Genomic DNA, 25,688 nt, shown 5'->3' on the forward strand with positions numbered 1-25,688 from the left:
ATTATCAGTGACTCAACAGCAGTTCTAAATTAAGGAAATAATAGACATTGAAAAACCTTGCTAAATACAAAACCCAGTGGAGCGACCGAAATGCATACATCTTCAGGTTTCCCACCCACACAGTCATCGACAACACGCAGACAAGTTTTAACGAGTTGGCTCATGACCAGTCTCAAGGTCTAACGTTCCGATCTGCGTCTGCTGTACACACCATGGCAGTAGGTACTTTCCTGTGGAGGAGTTGAAGGGGGATAGACTGATCAAGCTCCGCAATGTCGTATATTACTCTGAATTTCAGCAAAGTGAATACTTCCCATCTCACCTTAAACTAAGCAAGACCTAGCATGTTCAGTGGCAACTGTTACAAATAGGCATTTACGTAATACCGCAATTATGAAATACATTTACCCCGATTGTACATGACTGACTCGTGCAAGTATGGCAGTAGCAGGGCCACACTAGAGCAAATACTCTGGGAGTGTTCAGCAATAAGGGAAAGTTAAGCTTCCGGCACTCAATGAGTAGTTTGGGGTGCGTTGTCAGAATACGCTGCTCAGCTCAGAACTTGATAACTCTGTGCAATCAAGCAGACCAAAAAATTTGCTGAGAGACACAGCCTCTCGGCCAACAACTAGGTCGAAACACAACCGGGTAACCTGCAGGAACACAATTAAGTTAATCACTCACTGACTCTTTCACGCACCATCTGTTGCTAGCTGCGGAAAGAAAAAAAGCGATAAATTATGAAGCCTTGAGGAGAGTACCTGTAGCTAATCTTTTCTGAGGATGAACGCTATATTTGTACTTGTAATAAAACGTTATTTCGAATGGAGCATGTGATTCGACCTACCGTTGTCACTGTGAGGGCTAACAGATGCTACTGTGAGGGCTAACAGTGGTCCGATGAGGCGTAAATATGAGGAATAAATGTTAGTATTTTGAGGCAATACGTGGTAACTAATTGTGAGATCCAGTGCCGTTAGTCTTCAAAGGGTGTAAAGGTTTTGGTAGACCCATTAGTCTTCAATGAGTGAACCAAACACTGTTTAACGCATGTGGCTAAAGTGGCCAAGTCAGTGTCATGCTATTGAGAAGAGCAGTTGTTGTTTGGCTTAGAGGATGCAGTGCTTCAGAGTTTGTGGAGTGGCTGTCGATCTGGCTAACAACCTGGCAAGGCTTCTGAGCCTCATGACAGCTTCGTTTGAGTGGATTCTAGGGAGCCTAAATTTCTACGCTTTTGACGATCAAACGCGAGTGACTCGCGCGAAAATTCACAGGAGCCTCATTGTGCTTCGGGCCAGGATGTCACTTGGAAGAAGTCGGAGAGTGTTACGGTAAACAACCTCAAAGTTTGAATGGCTGATGTTGCGGTGAAGAGGGCAGCTGCGGGAAGAGGATCGCCAAGGAGCTTCATAAGTCTTCAACGAAGAATGGATCACGTCGAGGCAACCAACCCCGCAACAAGACTTTTTGGAATGTCCTTAAGACAACCTACCACGGAGAAAAGACGCATTGGAGGGGCCTGGCTTGCTAAACCGGATATACGCATTACATTTTTAGAGTACTTGAAAGTGGTGCCCTTGTAGATAGCTTCCAGAACAATTACGTGCTTCACTTATTACATCGTGTTGTACATGTAATTCATTATTGATGTATTAGGAGAAGCAGGAGTACAGCTAGTTAGTTGGCGCTATTACATGCGTCTGCCTGTGTACTTTTCATTTCATGTTTGTTTTATTCAAAAGAAGCAATGTTTTATTCGCTACAGTAATGTTTTGTTTCAAAAGAGCCGCCTCACACCTCTCTGTGCCCGCGCAAGTAGTCTCGAGACTCGCGATGGCCCACATATGCCAGCAGTTGCTCTGCTGGCGTTGTGTAGTGCAGTTAACTAACTAGTGGTGGGTTAGTGCGCGTCCAATGTGTGACGCGGATTATATATTCTAGGGTGCTAAGGGACATACATCAATGCTACGGCAAACCACCGCTACAAGACACCCAAATGCAAGAGTCACGCCTTTAAGCCTTTTTTCAAGGCAATGTTTGCATGATACGTATAATCGTTCCATCGTAAAACTGGCAAAGTTGCTCGAGTATTCGCTGTAGGCTGCTTGGAAGAGAAGAATATGCAGTCTGGTTTCTTTATAGGGCTCGTTATATTGCGTGACCACTTCTGTATATATTTCATTATATAAAGCAAATGCACGAATCAGGAGGCCGACGGACGCCTGGCGCAGTGAAGTGATTTTTTCTGAACCTGACGAAATTGTTCTAGCATAGACATGAAAGCGTTTCGCCTCAATTTTTTAGTAGACATAAAAGCTTAATATTGTGTGGCACTGGATGCTGTCTTAAAGAGAAGAATAATCTTGATCTATCTTACTTATTCATCTATCTAAGTGTTTCCTGTTAAATTTTAGAGGCGAAGCTCCTTGTGACGACACCTGGCAAGTGTTCGAGTGGGGCTGGTCATCGACCATCATTTGTACCCGTTAGGGCTGTACGCGTTGCATTCCATTTCTCGTCTCGTTTCTAAGAGGACGCTGTGAGTTATTTTAAATGGAAAAAAGAGAAACGTGAGCCCCGTAACCTTCTATCAGGGGGAGGACACCTCAACAGTAGCTCACGAGGGGTGGGGGTAAAGGAAGTATTAAAAGGACAAAATTACAAGGTAACGAGTTAGAGAGGAAGGAGAGAGCTAGGTGCAGGGACAGCGAACGACAGAAAACGACCGAAGTAAAGAGGAGATAAGAAAGATGGACACGGTCGCAGAAGTCCGAGGACGGGGCACCACTGGTCGAGAGCACTTGTCGGCGTCGGGAGATGGCGTAGGGCGAGCCCAGTTGACCAGAGCTGCGTTGTCCTCGGAGATCACGGGGGCGCAGCCGGTCAGCACGAAGTCTAAAAAGCGAGTCCTGCACGCTGCGCTATAGACATGCGTACAATATGACTGTGCGGCGAAGATACACTAGATTGCGTTGGCGGGGCAGCTGCTCTGCAATTGGCTGCCGCGAGGGGCTCCGATGGAGCACCCGTTATCTCTTATTCTTCTGGATTGTCACCGTACGAGTAAGCCTGCAGCATCGTGCAGCTTGGCGAACCATGGACTAGAATGAGAGTCGGGTGTGGAAGCCAACTGTCACTCGTTCTCGTCGGTCGGATTCAGAGGTGCGAATGGACGTTTCCATGGACGGGCGCACGGATGGACGCACGTACGAACGAAGCAAGGGACGCTTCGCCCATCCATAATCAGTCACTCGTTGTATACTTTGTAATTTTTTCTGGTTTTATGCTAAGGTATTGTTCGAGTACTAAAATGACACCTAAAAAATCGTGACACATGACAATAGTCTGTATGCTAAATTGATGAGACTCCCGTGTTGTGATATATGCATGTAATATAAACACCACATAAAATAATCTATGTGCAAGAAAGAAAACCACAGTGACAACTTTTTCATGCCTACTCTCAGAATGGTTGAGCCGAAGAAAAGAAACTGCTGCATAAGTACAGTGAAAGTACTCAAATATTTCACCTACTTGCAGTCACGTATGGATCCGTGCGTCGGCCCAGACCATAAATGCGAACGAACTCGTTCTGGGTCACGTTGGCTGTTTCTTTCTCTATCTGTCGTACTACAGAAAGATGAAAAAGATAATTAGTGATCATCCCCGTAAGAACATCTGGGTATTTTACATGCCGAATAATGACAAGACTGAGAAGCACACCTTAGTGAAGGGCTCAGAAAATTTAGGCCGCTTGAAGAATATTGCCTTCATACAAATGCGACTACCACCACCACCTTTCAACGCACGGCTTTCTGGTAACCAGCCGTACATCAAACCAATACACAAGAACCCAGTAAAAGAAAATTCACTTCATTGCTTCGAGCTCTACACAAGTTTCACGTCGCATTCTGCAGTGTTTGGATTGACGTCACATTTCGATCAACGCGTCCAACATGTACACACGTTATGCATAACATAAGAAACACTTGTTTAAGCTATCCAGCGAATATGCTTGCCATGAAGCCAGACTTTTTTCGCTAAGTTTTGGAGAGTGAGGATATGATGAAATGTGTACGCTTCCATCAACACAAAAAATAAGACGATCAGTGATGCACAACTATTGAAAGTGCTATCAACACTACCAGTAGATAAGTTACTACCGAACTGTCAGCGCTAACAATCAAAGTATAAATAGTGCTATTCATAGTTGATTCGGCAGCACTCCAGAATATATGAAACTTACCACGCGAATTTATTCAAGCGTAATCTCTGGTGCTGGAGTGTTTGGTAAATGGTGGAGAAGGAACAGAGGACTGAAGGGCAAGAAATTCGACAACCTCGTGTTTCTGCGTGAGGCCTGATACATAATCAAGGTGACATATTGAGCTGTATTGGGATGGAAGCTGTTTAAAAATCGGAACGGCACGGCTTCAAATTGGTGTTATATTTTATGATTTCGAAATTGAAATATGAACGTTTATGCTTGTTATTAGCAAAGGAGGAGTGGTTGCTTTTGAATATTTGTTGCATGAATACCAAATCCATCATTTTCACTCCAGGCAAATTTATCTCAGGAGAAAAATTGCACAAGAACTAAGCGAATAGGCTACTGCAGATATCAGGCTATTTCATATGTGCTTTTTAATATTAACGTTCAGCAATGGCATAATTTTGAATTACGCGATAAGATAATTGCCGTTACTAATATTAGGGACTGACTTTCTGACTGCCCTACGCATATTTATGGATACAAGTATACTTTAGCGGCACAGGTAAGATCAGCAGTTTCCTACTCAATCGAGAGCTCTAATAGAGCCACTGATGCCAACAGTAGTGAATTTGCCACTGTTTACAACATTCATGAAGCTTCGTTTCGTGTTCGTGTTATCTCACGCGAATTACGTAAGGCGTGTGATGTGGAGCATGGTGTGAAATACACAAACTGCATTATTGTACTATGGTCAGTATCCAGCTGCAATGTCGCAACGCACATGACCATTCCTTTTTTACGGTGATGTGGATCAATTCTGGCAAACAGAAGATGCAGTGCACAGTGGGCAAAATCAATATCTTTGTGGATGTGGCTGAGTCGGAGAATTCTCTCAGGCTACAAATCCCAGTGACCAAGGCACCCTGATGGTATCTTTAGGAGAGTGCAGAAAGTATAGCGGGTGGTGCTTCGTGATTTAAGAAACTGGGCAATCTATATTAGTAAGGTGTGAATATTGTAACCGACAAAACGATAGCAATGAAATCGCGCTCTGCCATGGAAATACTACGTTCGTGGGCAGATAAACTACGGGTGGCGCATGCAGTAACGAAATCATGGCAACGTTGTCGTAAAGCTAGCACTTCGCCGATGTCATGACCATTTGCATCTATGCAGATCTTAGTAGGGACAGCAGGGTCACAATGAGCCAAAATCAGTGGAGTTGTGTGTGATGGGAATCAAGAACACGAGTCGTCTCCTGAACCTCATGAAAAAAAAAGACGTCTTCCTTGAGGAGCTCCGTAAGAGGCCTCGCTATTTTCGCAAAATTTTACATGAATTGTTGGAAGTAAGAAGATATTCGGAGAACGGAGCCAACGTTCCTTGAAATATTGTATAATAGTAAAAGAGGTTGTTAAGGTCGGTTTCAGGACATTCTTACCTTCCGTTTTCCCATCCACTGTGTACGCACTGCAACGTTTCCAAGATTTTCCTTTGCAGAATATGGCATAAGAAAGTTCTTGACTGCATTGATCTTTTTCTGGATGTGGTTGTACATCGAAAGTTTCTACCTAATGGCCTAGAATAGTTATTTGATGGCGTCTGCCATGACATTCCGATCAGTCAACTGCTAGCCAACGCGGCGGAAGGTGTATATCATGGCAACAGAAGTTCTATGTGAGTTTGAGAAAAAGGAAAATGATGGAATCGTTCGTGTACAATAGACAACAAACCACTTAGAGCCACTGCGCGGGATCTATCATGTGTTCAAAAGTGGCTGCAGTATTACAAATCCTCATTGGCGTTACATTGAATTGATATAGCCAAACTAAAGCTACAAATCCCGTATATTTACGGTCTATATGACAAATTTCGATGTGCCAGTAGCCGGAACGTAAGTCTTTCAAATAGAAATAGCTGACACCTTAATGGCAACCAACAACATTAGTTTATTTATGTCAGAGGGTAAACATCTTTTTAGTGATTCTTTTAAGGTGTGCATAGCCAACGCAGAAACGCCGTGAGCCATTTTTTTAGGAGCTAACACATCTGATACCGAAGAACTACACGACGGCAGAATTACGTGCTTGGGGACTATATTGTTGACCACACTTTAGATGTATTGACGCTGTGTCGCTGACGCGCGATACGGGTGCTTATTAATGTGAGGCCCATCAGCGGTGTTGATGCCGTGGGCCACGTTAATGGTTTTCCTCCACATGCAACCCGTGATATAAAAACTGTTCATGTATACATACGACCACAGAACCCGGTGGAGTTCGCCAATCTGCTGCGGTGTTAAACTGGGAGTGATAATTGAACTAATAGTGCTGTCAGGGCAAGTATTCGCCTGGTGCTGAGCATTAAGAATAAAATAAGCAGCCACCGTAAAAGCATCCTCTGTATTGTCTTTTGAGTTGCAAAGCAATACCACAGAGATGCCTTGAGATGGCGCTGGTGGTCTCGAGCTAAAACTCTGTATCGGGAGAGAAGTTTAGTTCCCTGGGAAAAACGGAAGGATATGTGGCAACGTAACACCATGGCTAATGAGAACATCCGTGGAAGGTTTCAGTAAACAGCCATCCTCGGGAACTGGTTGATTTGTGGGGTTTAACGTCCCAAAACGACCATATGATTATGACAGACGCCGTAGTGGAGGACTCCGGAAATTTTGACCACCTGGGGTTCTTTAACGTGCACCCAAATCTGAGCACACGGGCCTACGACATTTCCGCTTCCATCAGAAATGCAGCCACCGCAGTCGGGATTTGAACCCGCGACCTGCGGGTCAGCAGCCGAGTACCTTAGCCACTAGACTACCGCGGCGGGGCCTCGGGAACTGGTGGTTTCGATGCAAACTCAACGTAGGTCAGTGTTTTGGTCGGAAGGCGCTCATATCCGGCAGTGCAGAGGAGACTAGGCGGTGGTGCGAAAAGGTTGGTGTTGGACAAAAGAACACGGTGCTTGCTCGCAGAGTAGTCAATACGTGCAGAATTCACGGACAGGAAGTCAGTGCCTAGGAATAAGTAATGTGGACACATCTAGAGGACAGCGAAGAGACCAGCTGTGTGGTTTTTAGCGGTGTTTACATGAGTGGAGCTGATTTCAACAGATTCTGTTGTTGAAATGAGTAGGTATGAGAGAGTTTTAGTCGGTAAAGGTTATCCAGCGCCCCCTCAAGCGGCTGCAACACTTACTTGGAAATATATGAGCGCATAAAGTAGAAGGAAGGAAGCACTTGACGCGAAGGACGCTGACGGAAAAAACAAGTCTCTATGTCACTGACACGCAGTATGAATGCCCATAAATGTTAGCCCATCAGCAGTGTTGATGCCGTGGACCACATTGATTGCTTTTCCCAATCGACGATCGCTGGTACAAAAAAACGTCGATGCATACGAATGCAGAGCCCGGTGTAGTTCGCCAATCTGCTGCGGTGTTAAACTCGGAGCAATATTCGGCCTAATAGCATAACTAGGGAAAGTATTCGGCGGATGCTGAACACAGGATTAAAAGAAGGAGCCACCAATAAAGCATCCACTGCATTTTCTTCTGAGTTACGAAGCAATGCCACAGAGATGCCTTGCGACGGCCATGGCAGTGTCGAGCTATCCAGTCAAGTGCCTCCTTTCTTCTACCTTCTGCGCTCATATACGTCCACATTATATTGTACCAACTGGCTCGGCATTACACTTTGTTGAATTGCAACACTTAGTTCTCTGAAGGTAGACGTCGTCAGAAGGCGGGAGGAAAGTGGCTGGTGGGCCTGGGGTGGTGACGTTGGTATTGCGGAGAAATGCAATATCGGGGATCACTCAAGGTTTCTGGTGGGCGTACTGGTCTGGGCCGGTCTCATTGCGGCAAACAGGGTGAGCAGTGAAGGAACGCAAGAAATTTAGTATGGTTGGACGCCAGTGACTCCTGCAATGACAAGAAATGTGCTCGATACGGTGCCAGGAGAAGCATACTGGTCTGTCATTATGTGTTTTCTAAGGGGCGAGAAGACTCGCCCCTTCAAAAAACACTCCGTTTGCTGGCAGCTCTACTCGAAATAACAAACATGGCTACGTGAAACAAGGTCAACGCCAAAAGCGTATGTTAGGGGGCTAGTTGGTGAGAGATTATTACAAAACTCGTATGCCAGCTTCCTGAAGCTAACCATGACGCCGTTGACACGACAGAAATAGGCGTTATCGCGGGTGCTGGAAGAACGGTTTTAATCGACACTCGGTGTTACCTTTACTTGAGTGAACCACAAAGACACAGGGGTAGGGGTGGGTTTCGTCTAAATTTCATTGTAGACAAACGAGCCAAAAAAGTGTTTCGACTTGATGTGCGCTCGAGCATAGCGAGTAGTGGAGAGGGTGACGTGATAGAAAAGTGTGTTGCGAGCGGGCGGAGGAGCAAGACCACCCCGATGTGTTGGGAGTAGCCGTCAGCTCCTGTGGGTGAGGGAGAGAGTGTCGTCAACTCGCAGCTGCGACTCCACCGACTTGGCATCGTTACGACTGCGGGGGGGGGGGGGGGAGGGGTGGTACGCGGTGTGGTGCGTTGGCATGGGGAAACGGAAGGAGAGCATTATACAGGCTGGTCAAAGAGGTACTTTGCATCTAAAAAGAAAGCCACAACTTTGCCGTAAAGGCGAAACAATGAACGCGACAGCAACAAATTGGAAAGGCACGTGCAAAATCACAAGCAAATCTAAACGTACCTGGCGTTTCTTACGTCTAAATGATGCACAAAACGCACTCACAGGTACAGATGAACGTGAATCAGCGTCTCAGTTCCGACTTCTCCGTGTCTGAAAAGCGCGCCCTTTTTGCAAACGGAGGCTGTGCGACGATGACAGGAACATTTAGGCCCCCAGTAAATACAACAGAATCGTTCGGCGAAGCCCCCAAGGCTAGCCAAGACATACGATCCTCCCCACTACAAAATAAGGGCGCGCGATCAAGCGTACATCCCCTTATTCTCTACGCGGGCAAAAGTACGCGTGAGAAATGAGGGCCGCCGCGCGCTCACTGCGCCATCTTGCTGATAATGCTAGAAGCACGATAGTCCCCCCCCCCCCCCTCCCCGAGATGCTTGCAACAGCAGTAAGTCATAGATACAAATACCTTACCGTTTGGAAGTTCAAGGAGCTACTCATGTGGTTGCTCAGTGGTTGACGACTCGCATTCACCACGCAGAGGTCTAACGTTCGATACCGCGCGTCGGAGTCTTTTTTTTTCTTAATTTTATCTTTCTTGCGTTTTCATATATACAGATACGTATACGTATACGGTACATGACATCGACGTCGATGCTGACGCCAGCGCGAAATCCAGCTGCGAGTGTCCATATGAATGCTATTGCAATAAAATATGACTGCGCTAAAAACAAGACACAAGAATTGAAGTAAACAGGGTGATTATAGACCTGTACACGTCGATCTGCGCTCGCCCTGTGATCGTTCTGTCCCCTTCGTTTCTAGTGTCTTGTATGTAGTGCAGTTATATATTTTTGAAATAATGTGAATGCGGCCCTGTGCATTGGCGCTGTGCTCAAGATTTTTTATTTTTGATTTCGGAAGGCGAAAGGGTGCTGGCAGCTAACTGGCTTGTTTTCATCAGCCTGATTAATCGCACTGGCATAACAGCGAAAGTAATTGCGCTGTGCTTGCAAACATTGAGCTTCTTCAGCGAAGCGCGTCAGACTTTGTTTTAGGTCGAGAACCGGTTCAGCGAAGCCAAAGTTGAAGAAGGCAACTGCTCATGTGTAGCGGGCCTCTCCGAAAGGTTGAAGCACTTGTGCGCTGCATTGCTGCACTTCTACATGCAAGGCTTAAACAGTTTTTAGAGTAACTCTGCGCTGCGACTCATGTTTCCGATTGCTTGTACCCTATTGAGTTGCATCGTCCCACCAAAAGCTAACTGTGGATGGCGTTCGTCACCTTAAAAAACAGAGTTATATTTGGGTCTCTGTACATTGATATAGGGCAATATTGTAGTTTTTATTGTAACAGGAACACCGCTATTTTTTCTTTCACTGATGGTTATGATAAAGTTTCCAATAAATAAGCCCTTGTGCTTCCGAACACTGCCTTCTTTGTGTTCCCAGTACTTGATAGTGAAAGGAGATACATGCACGCAGGCTACGCACGCACGGAGATGCACAAGTGTGTTAGACCCCGCAAAGCCCACAAAAATGTCAGCCATAAAACCCCGGTGAAAGTATTATTGTTTATAACAGTAAGCGTAATAATAAATAACACAAATTCATAACCAATCAAAGTAAAATATTTTATGTGTCACGTAACGTTTATGGAAACTAGCAATTGGTGATGCAGCGGAATGGTGATAATACATCACTCATAAACAAGCCTGTCTTATCATAAATTGTGCTGGACGGTGTCGGAAACAGAACAAGTGATACGCCCATGAGTAATTGCTGCACAAGCTGGAATGATAGTTTTTCGCAGTTTATCTTTCTCTTAGTGTGAGCTGACAAGGCTAAACTTTCAGCGCACCCCTTTTCAAGAGAACATAGCAGAGTCTGTAAGTATTTTAAGCTAAACACAGGCCTGAGCACCGAACGTTTGGTCATGATCAATATTTTCAGGTTTCACTGCTACAGTTCACGTGGAAGAAGCACGCGTCTGTGACAGGGGCCCAGTAATTTTTTTCTGTGAGGTAAATTCATTCTTTATGGATACTCCCGCATGCGCTTGTGCTTGTGTGTACAGACACGCTAAAATAAAAACTTAAAGGGAAATATGACATCGACCTAACTCTAAAATAGGCAGCACTACGACTGGACTTTAGAAGAATCATACGCGAAAAATAGGCTCACACATACAAGGCAATGAATTCCGTAAAGCGCTTAGCTAAATAAACGAAACTGTATTTTCTCCTCTTTGGGAAACCCACCTATCGACAGGATTGTACACGCTATAAATAATAAGTACTCCCCAGCCAGAATTATTCGTCACGATCCAATCGATTAAAATAAGCTACCATATATTGTCTGTTACCTTCTTTACAAAGCGTAAGTTTATTATCTACGCCATTCTCCATAGCACGTCTTCTGCATCTTTCGGGAAGTCATAGAACGACACGTTGCCGTCTTTCCCCCGAAATGCCATTCATTGCGGCACACAGCAATAGTCTGTGAGCATCGCTTTCTTCTTTTTCGGATTCGCAAGTGCGGCAAGGCCTAAATAAAAGAACTATGTGGTCATTTATGAACGAACAACATAGTAGAATCTACTCTCAAGATTGGCCTTGATAGCACCGTTCTCAGGCGCGGCTACGAAGAGGCGAACGCTCAGTTGAAATGCTGGATTGCGGATAGCTGATGGAGAGCATGACAGAGGTCGACTAGTAGGGGTGAATTGTGGTTGGAAGTTGGCGCGGGGAAGCGTCGAAATAAAGCAAATACCTACGCTGGAGATTTTTTGTCGTACTACCTCTTGAATAACCTGCAAGCGGAATCTATGAGAAGGGCAGAGTATGTGTCCTATTGTAGCTGGGGCGGCCGCTTCAAGATCACGCCTGAGGAGTGGTGCTAAATAATTGCAAGTGTGTGGTTGACGATACGTGTCGAGTCACAATAAGATGGCCGCCGTATGCGGAAGGTGCTACAAATGCTGTGAGATGCGCTTGGTTTTAGCATGTTAAAGGCGGCGGCATTCTTGAATTATGGCATCAACAGACGTGGATGATGATGATGGAAAACGTTCAATTTTCAAGTTATGTACAGGCAGTGTGGGGGGTGGCCCTTAATGGGTCGGCCCGCGCAAACACTAGGTGGGCAATCCTTTACAGGAGCCCACTTGCCTCGCTGAACCAAGGACCGTCTGGTCAGAGCAGCCAAGCAGGGCTGTCTCCCAGTTCTTCCGAAAATATTTGATGGAGGGGCGAGGTTGAGAGTTCTTTGACACACCCACATCATGTGAGAAGTCTCACAGGAATTTCGTCGCAGTTTGGGCACTTCCCCCTGCAAGCGGGGTGGAAGTGTTGAGGATTGCCAGGAACAATAAAGTTTTGGGTAGAGGCGATTGAAGGCTCTCTCATCCACATTTGTGAGCCTTGACGGGTTTGAGTCAAATCGCATAGCGGAAGTGATAAAATGGACGAAGCTTGTTTAACGCGTCATCGGGAATACGCTTGAGGATGTGCCTAGCCTTTTCTGGCTGGGACATGTTCTCGACGGCTTTGTGGCAGTGGGCTTGGACATTCTGACCATTACTGGTGTAGGACTCAGTGGAAGCTTGAGCACGACTACGCAATTCATTTTTTGCAGCTTGTCGACGGCAAAGCCGCGAAGAAAAAGGTTTGCGAAAAGCTCACAAAGCTTTTCCTCGAAGTTTTCCCAGCTTGTAATGTCATGCTCGTTGGTGTCATGCGAAGTACGAGCAATTACGTCGAAGTAAATTGTGACGTTAGCCACCGAGAGAGTGGATACCCACCTACAAATAGTCCTGACGCGTTCGTAAAGGAGCAGCCACCGGTGAACGTCGCAACCCTCGAGGCGTGAGAGAACACTGTGATCCTTCAAGGAGGAAAACGAGAGGAAAGTTTTTGCAGCTGGAGCATGGGCAGGCAGGGTAGGCGGGTAGATCAACTAGTTCACTGGCGTACTAACGCACAGACATGTAGAGGGACAAACGGGCAGGCCACAGCGTATAAGCAGGATGACGTTCTGGGAGTTTCTACCGAATCCTCGGCGAAATGCGTCCGCTTAGGAGGAACAATGATTATGGTGCTCGGTACCCAAGTCCGCGGGTTCAATCCTGGTGGTGGCGGTCGCATTTTCATTGAGGTAAAATAGTGAAGTCTCGTGTATTATGAGATTTCAGTGCTCGTCAAAGAATTGGAAAACGTCAAATTTACAAGATATTATTTTTTTTTCAGGAAGGCACATTTCTTGTACAAAAGCCAACGTTAATATATGACATCAAAAGTCTGTGGAAAACTCACAGCATCAACTTGAGAACAATTATCCATGAATACGAATTTTCGGGGAAAATGCAGCTAACGTTAAAGCCATATAGCAAACAATACTACAGCGCAGTCTCCCTCGCAGCCACGTGATCATCTGTTTTGAATCTGTGCACTTAAAAAGATAATTAACAAAACTAGCTATACTTACATTGTTCCTCGTAGGCGAGTATTTTTTCAGCGTATGGGTAGACTTCTTCAAAGGGTATTCCATACATAAGGAACAGCCTAACGTAGTAGTCTGTGTTCATCCATGCCGGTTGCTGGCTCCTCCGCTTTAGCCAGCTTTCTTGTTCGTTGCTGTACTTCATCTACGATTAATAGAAAAAGAATATTTGTCGTGCATTTGTCGTTCCCTGTGGCGATAAAGATGGCAATGCCCTTGTCGAATTTCGCAGTGGAAACTAACAACAAAATGTACCTCCTGAGAAAGCAAATTGGTAAAGTGCGAACAAAATAATAAGCATCTTTTTCACTATTTGGTGGTGATATAACAGACCCAGGTTTACATGGGACACACAGTTCAAAATAGTGTCTTTTTCTGCACAATTCCTCGGGCGTGGCATTCAAATGATCTTGAATAGCGTTTGAGACTCTGGAAAAAAAAGTGCAAGCACGTTGGAAGGAGCAAATACAGAGTGACTGCTATATTTATACTTCATTCACTCCTCAAAAACCTTCTTTTTGTTTTAAATGTGTTCTGATGGTGTGCCGCCGTTGGAGGTGTCGCACCCCCCTCCCTTTATGTGACGTGCTTCGTCGCGTTAAGGCCTGTGCAATTGCCGCATCGGCATTGTACACCAGCATTCAATCGCGGTATTTAGGTTACAATTATTTTGGTTTCCTACACGTAACAAGCTGCCAAATATATCTTTAAAAAATACGCCTATGTGGGAGCGGCCCGTGGTTTCACCCTGCGGGCTGGCATTTCTTCAGATCTTTAAATGAACTGCGTCGTACTCTATGCCGACGTTGTATGTCACACCTGCACCAATTATATGTCGTTGATTATTGCATGAATTGCAATTATTATTGCGCTCTGCTCATTTTCTTGATTACTGAAGACCAATGATTTCCGTTTCAAGCAGGAGAGCGTGCCCGAATTTTTTTACCAATAGACGGTTTATTTGAAAGCAAAACTTCATTTAGGCGGTTTTTGCTTTCATACTTTTGGTGTCTGCTTTCTGACTTCGCTTGTTGATAGGGCTGTCTTTTTTTTTTCTTCGCCAGTGTCATTTCTACTATACAGCTTGAAAAATTCAAAGTGCAGGAAGTTTACAGCTGACCCGTATCTCTTGCGAAGGCATCGCAATTATAAATGCCTCAATAAGGGTGGCCTAAGTCTACAGCAAAAAGAAAAAAAAGTTAATGTGAGAATGTAAGCGCCAAGCATTGGCTTTACCTTTTGTACAACTTGGACCGGCAATCGAAAATGAGCGCGAAGCTACATAAAAGCGCAAACCCATTTTTTTTCTCGCCTTATGCAAGCTTCACAAACAGCGCGGCAGCCTTTTGAATCCTACGAAGAAGCGCCGTGGTGTGGAGAAACGAGGGAAAGACGCCCACCTCGGCGAACTCGTTCTCTTCGTGAGATTGGGATGGCTGGACAGAAACCCACCACGCACCCGCTATCTCAGAGGCTATTGTCCCCTTGAAGTTAGTGGTCCAGAGACGAAGAATATTTCTTAAGCACCGACCACAACTCGCGTAGTTCATCGTCGACAGACAATTCATGGGCCTCTGCTGGGATTGCTTCGGAAGTTCTGAAGGAAAGCTCCTCATCTGTTTACTTCCTCGTTAGAGCCCCGCCGCGGTGGTCTAGTGGCTAAGGTACTCGGAGGCTGACCAGCAGGTCACGTGATCGAATCCAGGCTGCGGCGGCTGCATTTCCGATGGAGGCCGAAATGTTGTAGGCCCGTTTGCTCAGATTTAGGTGCAAGTTAAGGAACCCCAGGTGGTCGAAATTTCCGGAGCCCTCCACTACGGCGTCTCTCATAATCATATGGTAGTTTTGGGACGTTAAACCCCACATATCAATCAATACTTCCTCGTTAGAGGCCCAGTTGACTCTGAACCGAAGCACCTTGACGCCGAGTTCGCGGCACACCCCCGGCGTAGCCCCCTGAATACAGTGACGCCCATCAAGGGCACCGCTGGGATCAGGTTTTCATGGCGACCGCTAGAAGTGCTTTCGGCGCGTGATTGCTGACCCTGTACCACTTCGACGATGCAAGCTGTGTAACTTACCACTAACAAACACGACGATTGAAATCAAGCATTGAAGGCTCGCAAAGCCGAAGTGGTGCGAAGGCATCTGCAACCAAAGCTGCAGTTCAGAGATCGCGAATTCGCAGCATAACGACAACAAAGCAAGCAGAACCGGACGCAGTGAGAGCGCTGAAATCTGTAGCGCATCGGCAATGAATGCAAGTGGAACGAGAGGCGGTGAGAACGTTTTAAGCAGGGGGAAAGTGACAGCGAAGGCCAGTGGACCCGGAGGTGAGAGCTCGATCATCTGAGGCCAAACGTATGAGCGCACGGTACGCTACGTGAATGACGCTGACGCCCACTTAAAGCATAATTTCTTCGGCCACAGCTTCAGATACTGTCGCAAAGTGTACGATCATTTGTGATTTGATAACAACTTCACTAATGTCGCAAATATTCTCGCTGAGTATATGAAGTAGAGCGGGTAGTGTAAAGGATACACTGTTACCCGATGATCCTCAGTGCTTCACCCACTTGTCATCATGCCCTTCCTGGATATGCAGTGATTTTATTTTCTGTTGGTGTGGGCTTGCTGCGGGTTTCATAGCAAGAGATGCCATCGGCGCGCAGAGCCAATTTTGGTGTGCGCTGTAGCCTGAATCAATAGCTATGTTAGATATAGAGTATCGTACTAGGCGGTTCTTTTTACCATTGAAAGCATACAAAAGAGGATGATATGATCGTTGCTCATCGTTCTCCAAATATATTTTTATAATTGGTAGTGTTATATGTTGACTGTATCTTCACATATGAGGGAGTGGTGTCATGCAGATCCATATAGTACCTTTATTCCCTTTGTACGGATGTGTAGTATCTGTACATACGAAAATTTGCACTGTGGTAGCATTGTGGCTTTGAAACTATTTTGAAATTAAAGAATTGAACATAAGGCTAGAAATCATGTAACTTAGTTGATTGCGCTCCTTAATTTACTAGATTTGGCTGTGACTACAGTTACATAATCTAAGGATGGTTACAAAGACTTTATAAGCACTCTCAGGCGTTTTTATAGCTAAAATTCTATAATCTGTCACCCAATAAAATCAGCCAAAAATTTACGGCACATTTTTACACAATGTTTTTCATTATTACGTAATTAGGCAGGGTGTATAAAACATATTTCACTTTTAGTCCGTGCTCGGATCTTGGGCAGTTTGAGGTATTACTTGCCAAATAATGACAGCGATTCTACCAGTGTTTTGCCCTTACTTCTTCAATGTATGCCATCTTAATTGCCAAACCTTTTTTTTTGGACTTAGCATTTTAAATTGCTATTAATTGCGGTTTTACATCACAAAACCATGATGTCATTATAAGAGACGCCACAGTTGAGAGCGCTGAAAATTTTGACCATCTGATGTTCATTAATGCGCACCGTTATCACACAGTAGACGGGTCTCTACCGTTTACACTTCATTGAAAGGCAACCGCCATAGCTGGATTCAAACCAGGTGACCTTTGGGCTAGCAGCGGAGCACCGTAACGCCTGTTCCACGGAGGTGAACAAAGTGACCAAATCAATACGTCAACACAGTTTGCACTTATCTCGTCTAGAACTAGGACGTACAAACATTATTGTATTTCTCTTTCGTCCATGCTTCACAGCTCAAAGCGACAGTGCATGTAGAGTATAAGACAAGCATTAGTTTGTTACAACAGTCGTTGCTACTACTGTGGGTCATAAAATATATCCTTGTATGTTTTAATTACACAAATCCCACACCATAATCTCTTTTTAAAAGAAAGTGTTCCAAGTGGATGTAGTGAAAAGCAAAAATATTTTAAATTGCCACTTCACTAATATGTCTGCAAACACTGTTCAATAAGAAAGCCATAGCTCTATGAACTATAGAGAAAATACTGGTCCCTAAGCCCATAATCTCGTACTCTCAGGCATATGCTATGGAGAAGCTTTGCGCCATCAAAAAGCATTATCTTAGTCTTGAATGTGATCCAGTTCGAAACTATTCCAAGCGTAAGAAATAACAAAGAAAAAACCTGAACTTCAAGTAGGTAACCATATTTTATCTAGGAGAGCGGCTAAGCTGTGTTAATGTGACAGGGTTCGTGTGCTGAAGCCTACGTGTGTTTCATTTCCACTGACAGATTCGCAGTGTTTCTTCTCTTGTGTGTTATCAATACTTCTTCAAACAGACAAAAGTGTGGTCCACTATGCCCGAAGCTATCAGTTTATCCTCAATTCTTCAATTTTTTAGCAATTTCTTCCCAAAAGTTCCACACAGAAAAAAAAATAAAGGTGCGTCCGTCGTGCTTGTACATAGTGCAACCAGCAAAAAAAATCAATTTTTATAGTGAAATATCCTTGAGACACAAAATACACGTAAACCATTAATATTACGGCAGAATTAGTGAACGCACTGCGCATAGATTGACCGCGAACTAAATTTAAGCACTTCATAGGCCCCAGCCACGCTGTTCACCACCTGTACTGACAGCACTGAAGCACACATGGACTGCTTTATGACTCGATTCCACACACTCTGTTCAAGCACTTTTACTAAACCTTTATCCCAACTAACCAACGCCACGAAGCCCAAGTTGCTCCATTTGAATCCTAAATACCATCATGCACATTCATCATATTAGTACGTACTACTTATATGTATGTTATGTGACGCACACTCTCATCTGACCTTGTTATCTGAACTTATAGGCAGCGCGAATTCATTGACGCACCTCAACCACTCTCCTCCCGTAGTCGAATCGTTTGCCGGATACTATAATAGAGATGATGACATACACTCCCAAGTCAAGGGAGCCACGAACCATTATCTCAACCGGGTCGACACTTTGAAGTCTTGTCTTGTTCAGAAAATCCAGGTTCATCACGTTCATCCACTTCACCAGCTCTGCGGTCTGTGGTAGAAATGCGTCAAACTTTGTAACATTGTTAAGTGATTGAATTCTGTAAATTTCAGGGTATAACAATGCATTATAATACTGAAAACAATCGAAAGAGAATATAAAAAAAGTGGGGAATCCGTAAGCTTCGCCTTGAAGAGTTGAACGCGGTAGCGATATTTAGCCTTTAGTAGGCCCTTCAACCGCTAAGTACATACTTATTAATATGCTTTGTTGCCTCTCTCCATCTCTCTCACACACACACACAAACACACACGCGCACGCGCGTGACGTATTTATAGTAATTCAGAGCAGTGTGGCAACTTCGCTTTGCTAAAACGGCGCTCTGCTGTAGTCAAGACACGTTTTTCACAATGTGTGACAGATGGTAAACAAACTCACACAGACATGCGCGTGCATAAAGGTTTTTGCATAAAGGCGAATGGTGCATAGAGGTTTTTGATTTAAAGCAAGAGTCACATTGCCTCCAAGATTCACGCCGTGCGCTTGCCATCTGAGAGGCCACGGCCACCTGGATCGGGCGTGCGCGGCGGTGTGCGCACCAGATTCAGGCGGCCGGGGAAAGGCCGTAAAGAGCATCACAGTGCCTCTCAGATTGCAGCACATTTTCTAGCACTTGCTGTTTGCTTGATCAACGACTCTGGAGAGGCATGATATGCTTTCCGAAAATGGACATAGTTGTCCATTTTAAAAGCTGTTTGAAAGTTCCTGTGTGTTTTTAGCGGCGATAGCTGCACTACCCCGTCCTTTCCCGACGTAATTTATTGGCCTCCCGAATGCGCCTACAAATCTCCGAATGGACTTGTTTTCTCGTGACGCCTGTCGAAAAAATGCGTTAAGGAGACTCCTTTCTCTACATGCAATTTATGTAGTGTTTTTTTTCTTAAGCAGCTGCAAGCAAAATGGTAACTTTGTGGTAAGATATCGGCTTGCCACGCGAATGGGTCTGGTTCAATGCTTAATAGGAGCAAAAAAGAACTGTTTATTTTATTCGCTTTTTGATTTTCGCTCACAAACATTTTTTCGCTCACACCAAACGGCAGAATTTCCGCGACATGAGCTCTGTATCACTATCACGTTAAAAGAAATTAAGACAGATTCGCATGAGTGAGGCCCAGTCTGAAAGAACAGTGGAGCTGGAAAGTCTTCTTTGCTTCTGTTTGGATTCACTTTTCTGCCCTCTTGAGTTAATTTTTCTCTCCTGATTTATAGTTTCTTTATGAACCCGAGTTCAAATTGCGTTGTATTCCAGAATAATTTAGTTCCTTGTTTTTGTTTTCTTTTTTTCGCAAGATAGTAGTTACGCAAACAAGCAGCAGTGACGGAAGCTGTGGCACACAACTACGGTGCGAAAAACTACCCTTGTTTGTGATTGTGTTTGTGACTTGGTGACCAAGGATGAGCTGGCTGCTGTGGGCAATAAATCGGCCGCCAGGAACAAGCTGACATACTTGAACTTATACTTAACCAACGTTTCAAAAACTTTGGTACAAGAATCACCGGAACGATTACACCACTTGATAGAATTTCACGACAACGTTCACGGGGGTATGTTTACTCTGCTGTACACTGGCTTCGAGCTGAATAGCGCTTGCGTGAAATAATCTATAGACAGAGCGAAACGTTAACGAGTTTCATTGAGAATGGCTCTATCTGGCAATTCGTAGACTCATTCCTGGAAAAAACGGGAAAGATCTACACATACTGAGAGGCATTCGTCATGATGCAATTCAGGTGAATCTAGCAAAAAGCCCTCAAATGGTCTCTGATGTCATCCCCCACTGTCAGAGTTACGATGAGTTGCGCAGGCGGCGTACTTTCAAACATGGCGCTGCTCAAGATACTGCAGATCTTTCATCTTTGAGCTTGCGCCGTGACAGCACTGATCCAGAAATAACCTTTTGCTTCCACAGATAAAGCAGTTCATTCGTGAGAAAGCCGCATGGCAACTCTCTATCATCACGATCAGATCGGAGTCGATGTCGTCCTTGATGTCTTGTCTTTGTCAATTTATCAATATCAATTTGCCGAAGGATCGCCCTCTAGTTCCATTGCAATGTCTGTTCTTGGCCCACTGACCTACGCTGCCGTTGCTGCTTCAGCGTGGTTTCCGCTGCCCCCTGCTGCCGACGAAGCCACTGGCATAGCTTACACGTCTTAGCCAATACCGGCACTACTGCCTTCAGTTCCTCATTTAGCGAACAGTGCCCTGTTTTCAGCCCATGGTGTACACAGGACAGTCAGCCCATATTTTTCTTCTGTGTCATTCAAGGCCACGCCACTCGCCACTGCCGCCGTCGCAGCTTCCCTCTTGGTCACAGTGCAGAGGCCTCAAACTACGTTCAGCCTCAACCGCCGTATGCCGCGGCCTCCAACTGAGTTTGCGTTAAACATCTCCATATCGTTCCTGCTGATCCTCCTTAGAGGGTTACTGCCAAGTCACCGAATATGCGACGAACACTGGTCAACTTCTCCTCGTCACCCATCCATCTCCCCAATATTAAGTCACCGCAGCCCACGGCGAGAGAAAAGCTGACAGCCGCAGTTTTGAATTCAATATCTGCGTTACTGGAGAACATTTGAAGACCTGATCAATGGCCTCCAAACAAAAGTGAACTACCTGTAGATGGCGTCAATTTGTGCCTCCTTGTCGACACTGGTGCTGCTACATATGTCGTTAGCGAAAAGCTCTGCCGCAACTTGCACAACAGGACCACTATACCCTTACCAATATCTCTTTGCGAATGGCTACGTCACACACCATTCAAACGTCAGCATTGTGCCTCGCGCGAGCCGCCATTCAGGGTGTCATATATGTTGTCAGATTCGTCATCCTGTTCTGTTCCTCGCTCGACATTATTAGATATAATGATCACATTCTGCTCTAGAGGATTGTGCTTATTCTGAACTAACATTATCTATGGCGTGCTTTGACTCATAAGACCGCCAATCTAGTAAAGTGTTTTCAGCATCGGGCGTCACCACTGCTCCGTTCTCCGCCACGGTCATCCCGGTCGCATGTTTCCCTGTTGCGACCACACCTGTTCTGTTTACGCAATCAGCTGTTCCACGCGCCGTCCAATTTTTTTTCCATTGTCGGTTTGCCATTGTCGGTTTCCCATTATCGGTTTTCCCATTGTCGGTTTTCCCATTGTCGATTTATTTCCCATTGTCGGTTTCTAGAACAGTTACTATGAGGTGGACGCGTGTAATCTTGTGGCTAGCGCCTCATTATAACCCCGTGGAGAATGTAGCTGAGGCTACAAAGATTTCGACTGCATTAGCCTCGATGCTATGCCCAACCCTTCGGTGTCTGTCTCGATTTGAGTATCAAACCACTTATTGCGACCGGTGACCACTTAGACGTTTTTTTCCACCGCTATTGATCCTGAGCTGAAAATCGTTAGCCGGCGTCTTCGCGATTGATTCATTTTCGAACCGCCATTTTTAGACGGAACATGAACAGTCGTTCAAACTGCACTGGCCAGCAAGCCCCTCAACTACAGCGTCCATACCATGTGTCATCTGCTGAACGCCGTGTTAGCAACCAATCAGTGCACGACATGTTGAAACGTACATTGTACAGTCATTCATTCACCCCTGAGCTTCCCCTGCAGTCCCCGTTAAAGAAAAGACGGGTCCTTCAGGCTCTGCGTCGACTACCGCACAATTAACAACATTCTGCATAAAGACCTGTCCCATCTACCTTGTATTGATGAGGGAAAGAACTAGCTGCAGGGATCACAGTACTTTCCTTCATTGGATATGCCTTCCGGCTATTCGCAGGTGCCAATGGCAGAGTCCGATCACCCGAAGACTGCCTTTGTTACACCTAGTGGGCTCTATGAATTCACCGTTATGCCCTTCGGCTTCTACATTGTCTCAGCCACAAAATAAAAAATGGTGGACGCTACTTTTCGTGGTCTGAAAATGGAACACATATCTTTGCTACTTCGACGGCAGTATAGTATTTTGAATCGACTTTGCATCCAATCTTATTCACCTCGAGCAAGACTATACGTGCCGTTCAACGGAAGGTCTTCAGCCTAATTAACGAATAACACGATATTGGTCGGTCCGCAAGCTTGCCATTCTTGGCCGTGTAGTTTAGAAAGATGGTTTCATTCCGGACCCTGCAAAAATTTTGCCGTTACCAGGTTTTCGAAACCGACCAACGTTACAGAGCTTCGAAGCTTCATCGATTTGTTCTCCTTTTTATGACACATTATCAATGATCTTGCTTCAGTCAAGGCCCCTTTGACCAACTTTCCAGCTGGCAATTGTGATATCTCAGCTTGGTCGGTGGCGTTTTAGGTTGCTTTTCAATGACTTCGGTGTCTCCTAACTTAGCCGCCAGAAGCGCAAAATTTCGATCCGTTAGCGTTATAGAGCTTCACACTGACACTAGTGGTGGCCGGCTGGGAGCCGTACTTGCCCAGCACAAAGGTGGCTTTGAACTGTACGTCGTTGCTTACGCCCGCCACACGCTTACGTAAGCTGAGAAAAACTACTCAGTAGTCACAGAAAAAAAGTCTCGCTATTGTAGATGTGATTGGGAATTTCATTTATGCCTTATTATAAGAGTGATTGGGAATTTTATTTATGCCTGTACGTACATCCATTTGATGTTGTGATTGATAATCATGCACTGCGCTAGCTACCTTCACTAAAACATCTGAATGATCGGCTCACTCGCCGGACGTTGCGCCCGCATGAATTCGACATCCGGGATGTTTACCATTCCGCTAAGAAGCATTCTGATGCGATTGCCTCATCCCACTCACCTTTGCTTGCTAAGCCTATCTGCTCGTTGTGGTGCCTTAACCATCAATATTTTCGACATGCCTTCCGAGCAACGTAAAGATTCTTGGCTCTCATTACTTTGGGTTTCTCTCGAGAAAAACACCTTCCAAGGTGTATCGGGTACTTGCACGCCAAACACAACACTTCACCGTTCGAGATAATCTGCTCTATCAACAAAGCTACAATTAGAGTGGCCGAAAGTGGCTTTTTCTTATTCCCCAACTACTCCCCTCCGACATCTGTGCTACTGGTCACGATTATCCGCAATGCGGTCACGCTATTGTCTTAAATACGTACACACACCTGTATTTTTGGTACTAGTGGAGCGGTATGTACTATTTCGTTCACTCTACGGTCGAGCCCTACGTTTCAACGACGCAAGACGCCATCTCAGCATATCACCCGCACGTTACAACCTCTACCATGCTTCAGACCGACCTTGCGAGCGCGTGGAAATGGACTCATACGGTCCGCTTACTTACAATCCAAGTGTAAAGTACTGGGTTAAAAGGCGGGCATCAACCACGTGATGTGGTATGGAGAACATCAATGCTATTTCCTGCTACCGCAAAAGACGTTGCTAACTTTACACTACTCAATCTTCTCTTAAGTCATGGAGGACCCCGAAAATGCTCAGCAACAGCGACCATGTTTTTTTTTTTTTGCACGACGACATTACAGCATTGCTGAAAGAGTGCCACATCATCCACCCCATTACCATGGCATGCCATACCCAAACTAATGGGACAATGGAGCGTTTCATTTGCAGCTTTGGTGATATTTTGTCCATGTACGCTCATCATGACTATACTATCTGAGACTGCATACTTCATTCCGTCAGGTGTGCATACAACAGGGCAACACAGTGACACCACTGGATTCGCACGTTTCTTTCTTCTTTATGAATATGAACTTACTTCCATATTAGATACGGTTCTTCCGTACTTGCCTAATTCTTCAAAGTTCTCAGCCATTTCAAGAGCAGCTTGATATGCCGAAGAATGTCGTCCGCTTGCTTGTACATTCACATCACACAACCGAAGTCATCATAAATATCGCCACGATGAATCGACTACTGCCACATATTTTGATTCCAGCATACACTGCTATGCATGTGAGTTTTATATACTCCTGCAGGCTTTACCACAAGCTATCTCAGAAGTGCTGCGGACCTTATCGGTTATCGCAACAAAGGTCTGCGGTCAATTACCTCGTGGAGCCGGGCCAGGTGTCTTTTCAGAAGCGTCCCCACGAACGAGAAACTGTCCACGTTTTCAGACTCTTGAAGTACTGTGATTCCTCTGTGTTCCATCCCTTGGGGTACCACGATTGTTCCCTTATTTCCCGGGAGTGATTGTATTGAAGGTATGGGACATGTGGCTTGACAAAAAAAGAAAAAAAAACTATGACGAGCTTTCGCTACCCAGGCTGCTACTTAAAGCTTGTGGTAGAAAAAGCGGTGTCCAGTTATCGCGACTCTTGCTTTTAAGATACCATCCCTCGAAAATAAATCTACTGCATGCCACTGCACAAGTATAATGCTAACAACTGGACCATCAGTCATGCCATGCGCTGGTAAAAGTTTGCACAACTTTTACCTACCTGCCCGCTTATGTAAACAGCCAAGTCCGCCTCGCTGGACCAGGGGCTAGGATTCTTGGCTGCTGTTCCGAAGATCGCGGGTTAGATCTTGGTCGCAGTTGTTGCATCTTAATGAAGGCTAACTGGCCAATAGCGTGTGCTTTACCATGTCATCACACTTTAAAAAAATCACCGCCCAAGCACTCCGTATAAATTTTTAACCAGCGAAAGCTGAAACGGGTGGCACCGGTATATAGCAGTGGGTTAAACGCGACATGGCACTTGAGCCTTGCACATTTATTGGCTACATATTCGTGCTTTTTAATGAGGTTAGACAAACGTGTTTATTTCACAGTGTTTATTTCACATGCCGCACGCTCTTCCTCGCGTGATCAGGATCATGAAGGAGTGTACTGAGTGGTGAAATGCATTTCGTAATGCGTTAATCCCACTGGTAGTTCTCGAACCACAGGCTGTCACAGACGTCGCAGCTGAAGTCAATGTGCCCCTTGGGAAACTCACTTTGAACGCGGGCGTTCAGCGACTAACTAATTAAATCATCACGTTGACGCCGCAACGCCACTTGTTAGGCGTAGGCACTGTGCAGTGTCGCCTATAGGCAGAAAAAAATCAAGTGCCATTTTCCCACTTCTTCTACCACCACGCATTTCATTCATTGTTTGGCACGGCGTTGTTCGAAGCATTGGACAACGCGAGCTCAGTGGCGTGGTTTGCAGTATCCGCAGAGCGTGGTTAACTGGCATGGTCTGGCGTAGATTGCAGGGCGTGGTTAACTTGGGTATTGTGCAGAATTATCTCACCAACGGCACTTGCATTGCCGTTCGTGCTTTAGTGCGGCTTGAAAGGCTGGCGAATGATTGTTACGCAATCGCGGCTGGCACTCGCCCTCTGGGTCTTTTTTTTCGGCCAGGACAGCATCATTGAACCGAAGAATG

At 45.3% G+C, this 25,688-nt stretch overlaps 1 protein-coding gene across 1 annotated transcript in view; it reads right to left on the minus strand.

Annotated features, from left to right (window-relative positions):
- The window catches only part of LOC142802642 (uncharacterized), a 78,089-nt gene that overhangs the window by 49,043 nt on the left and 3,358 nt on the right, over positions 1 to 25,688 (minus strand). Inside the window, exons 3-5 of the mRNA XM_075887627.1 lie at positions 18,163 to 18,342; positions 13,349 to 13,508; positions 3,538 to 3,633 (exon numbers count right to left, since the gene is read on the minus strand). Of these exons, the coding sequence (XP_075743742.1) occupies positions 3,538 to 3,633; positions 13,349 to 13,508; positions 18,163 to 18,342 (436 nt within the window). The remainder of the gene's footprint in view (positions 1 to 3,537; positions 3,634 to 13,348; positions 13,509 to 18,162; positions 18,343 to 25,688) is intronic.

Source organism: Rhipicephalus microplus, chromosome 3 (assembly GCF_043290135.1).
Source record: "Rhipicephalus microplus isolate Deutch F79 chromosome 3, USDA_Rmic, whole genome shotgun sequence".
NCBI lineage: Eukaryota > Metazoa > Arthropoda > Arachnida > Ixodida > Ixodidae > Rhipicephalus > Rhipicephalus microplus.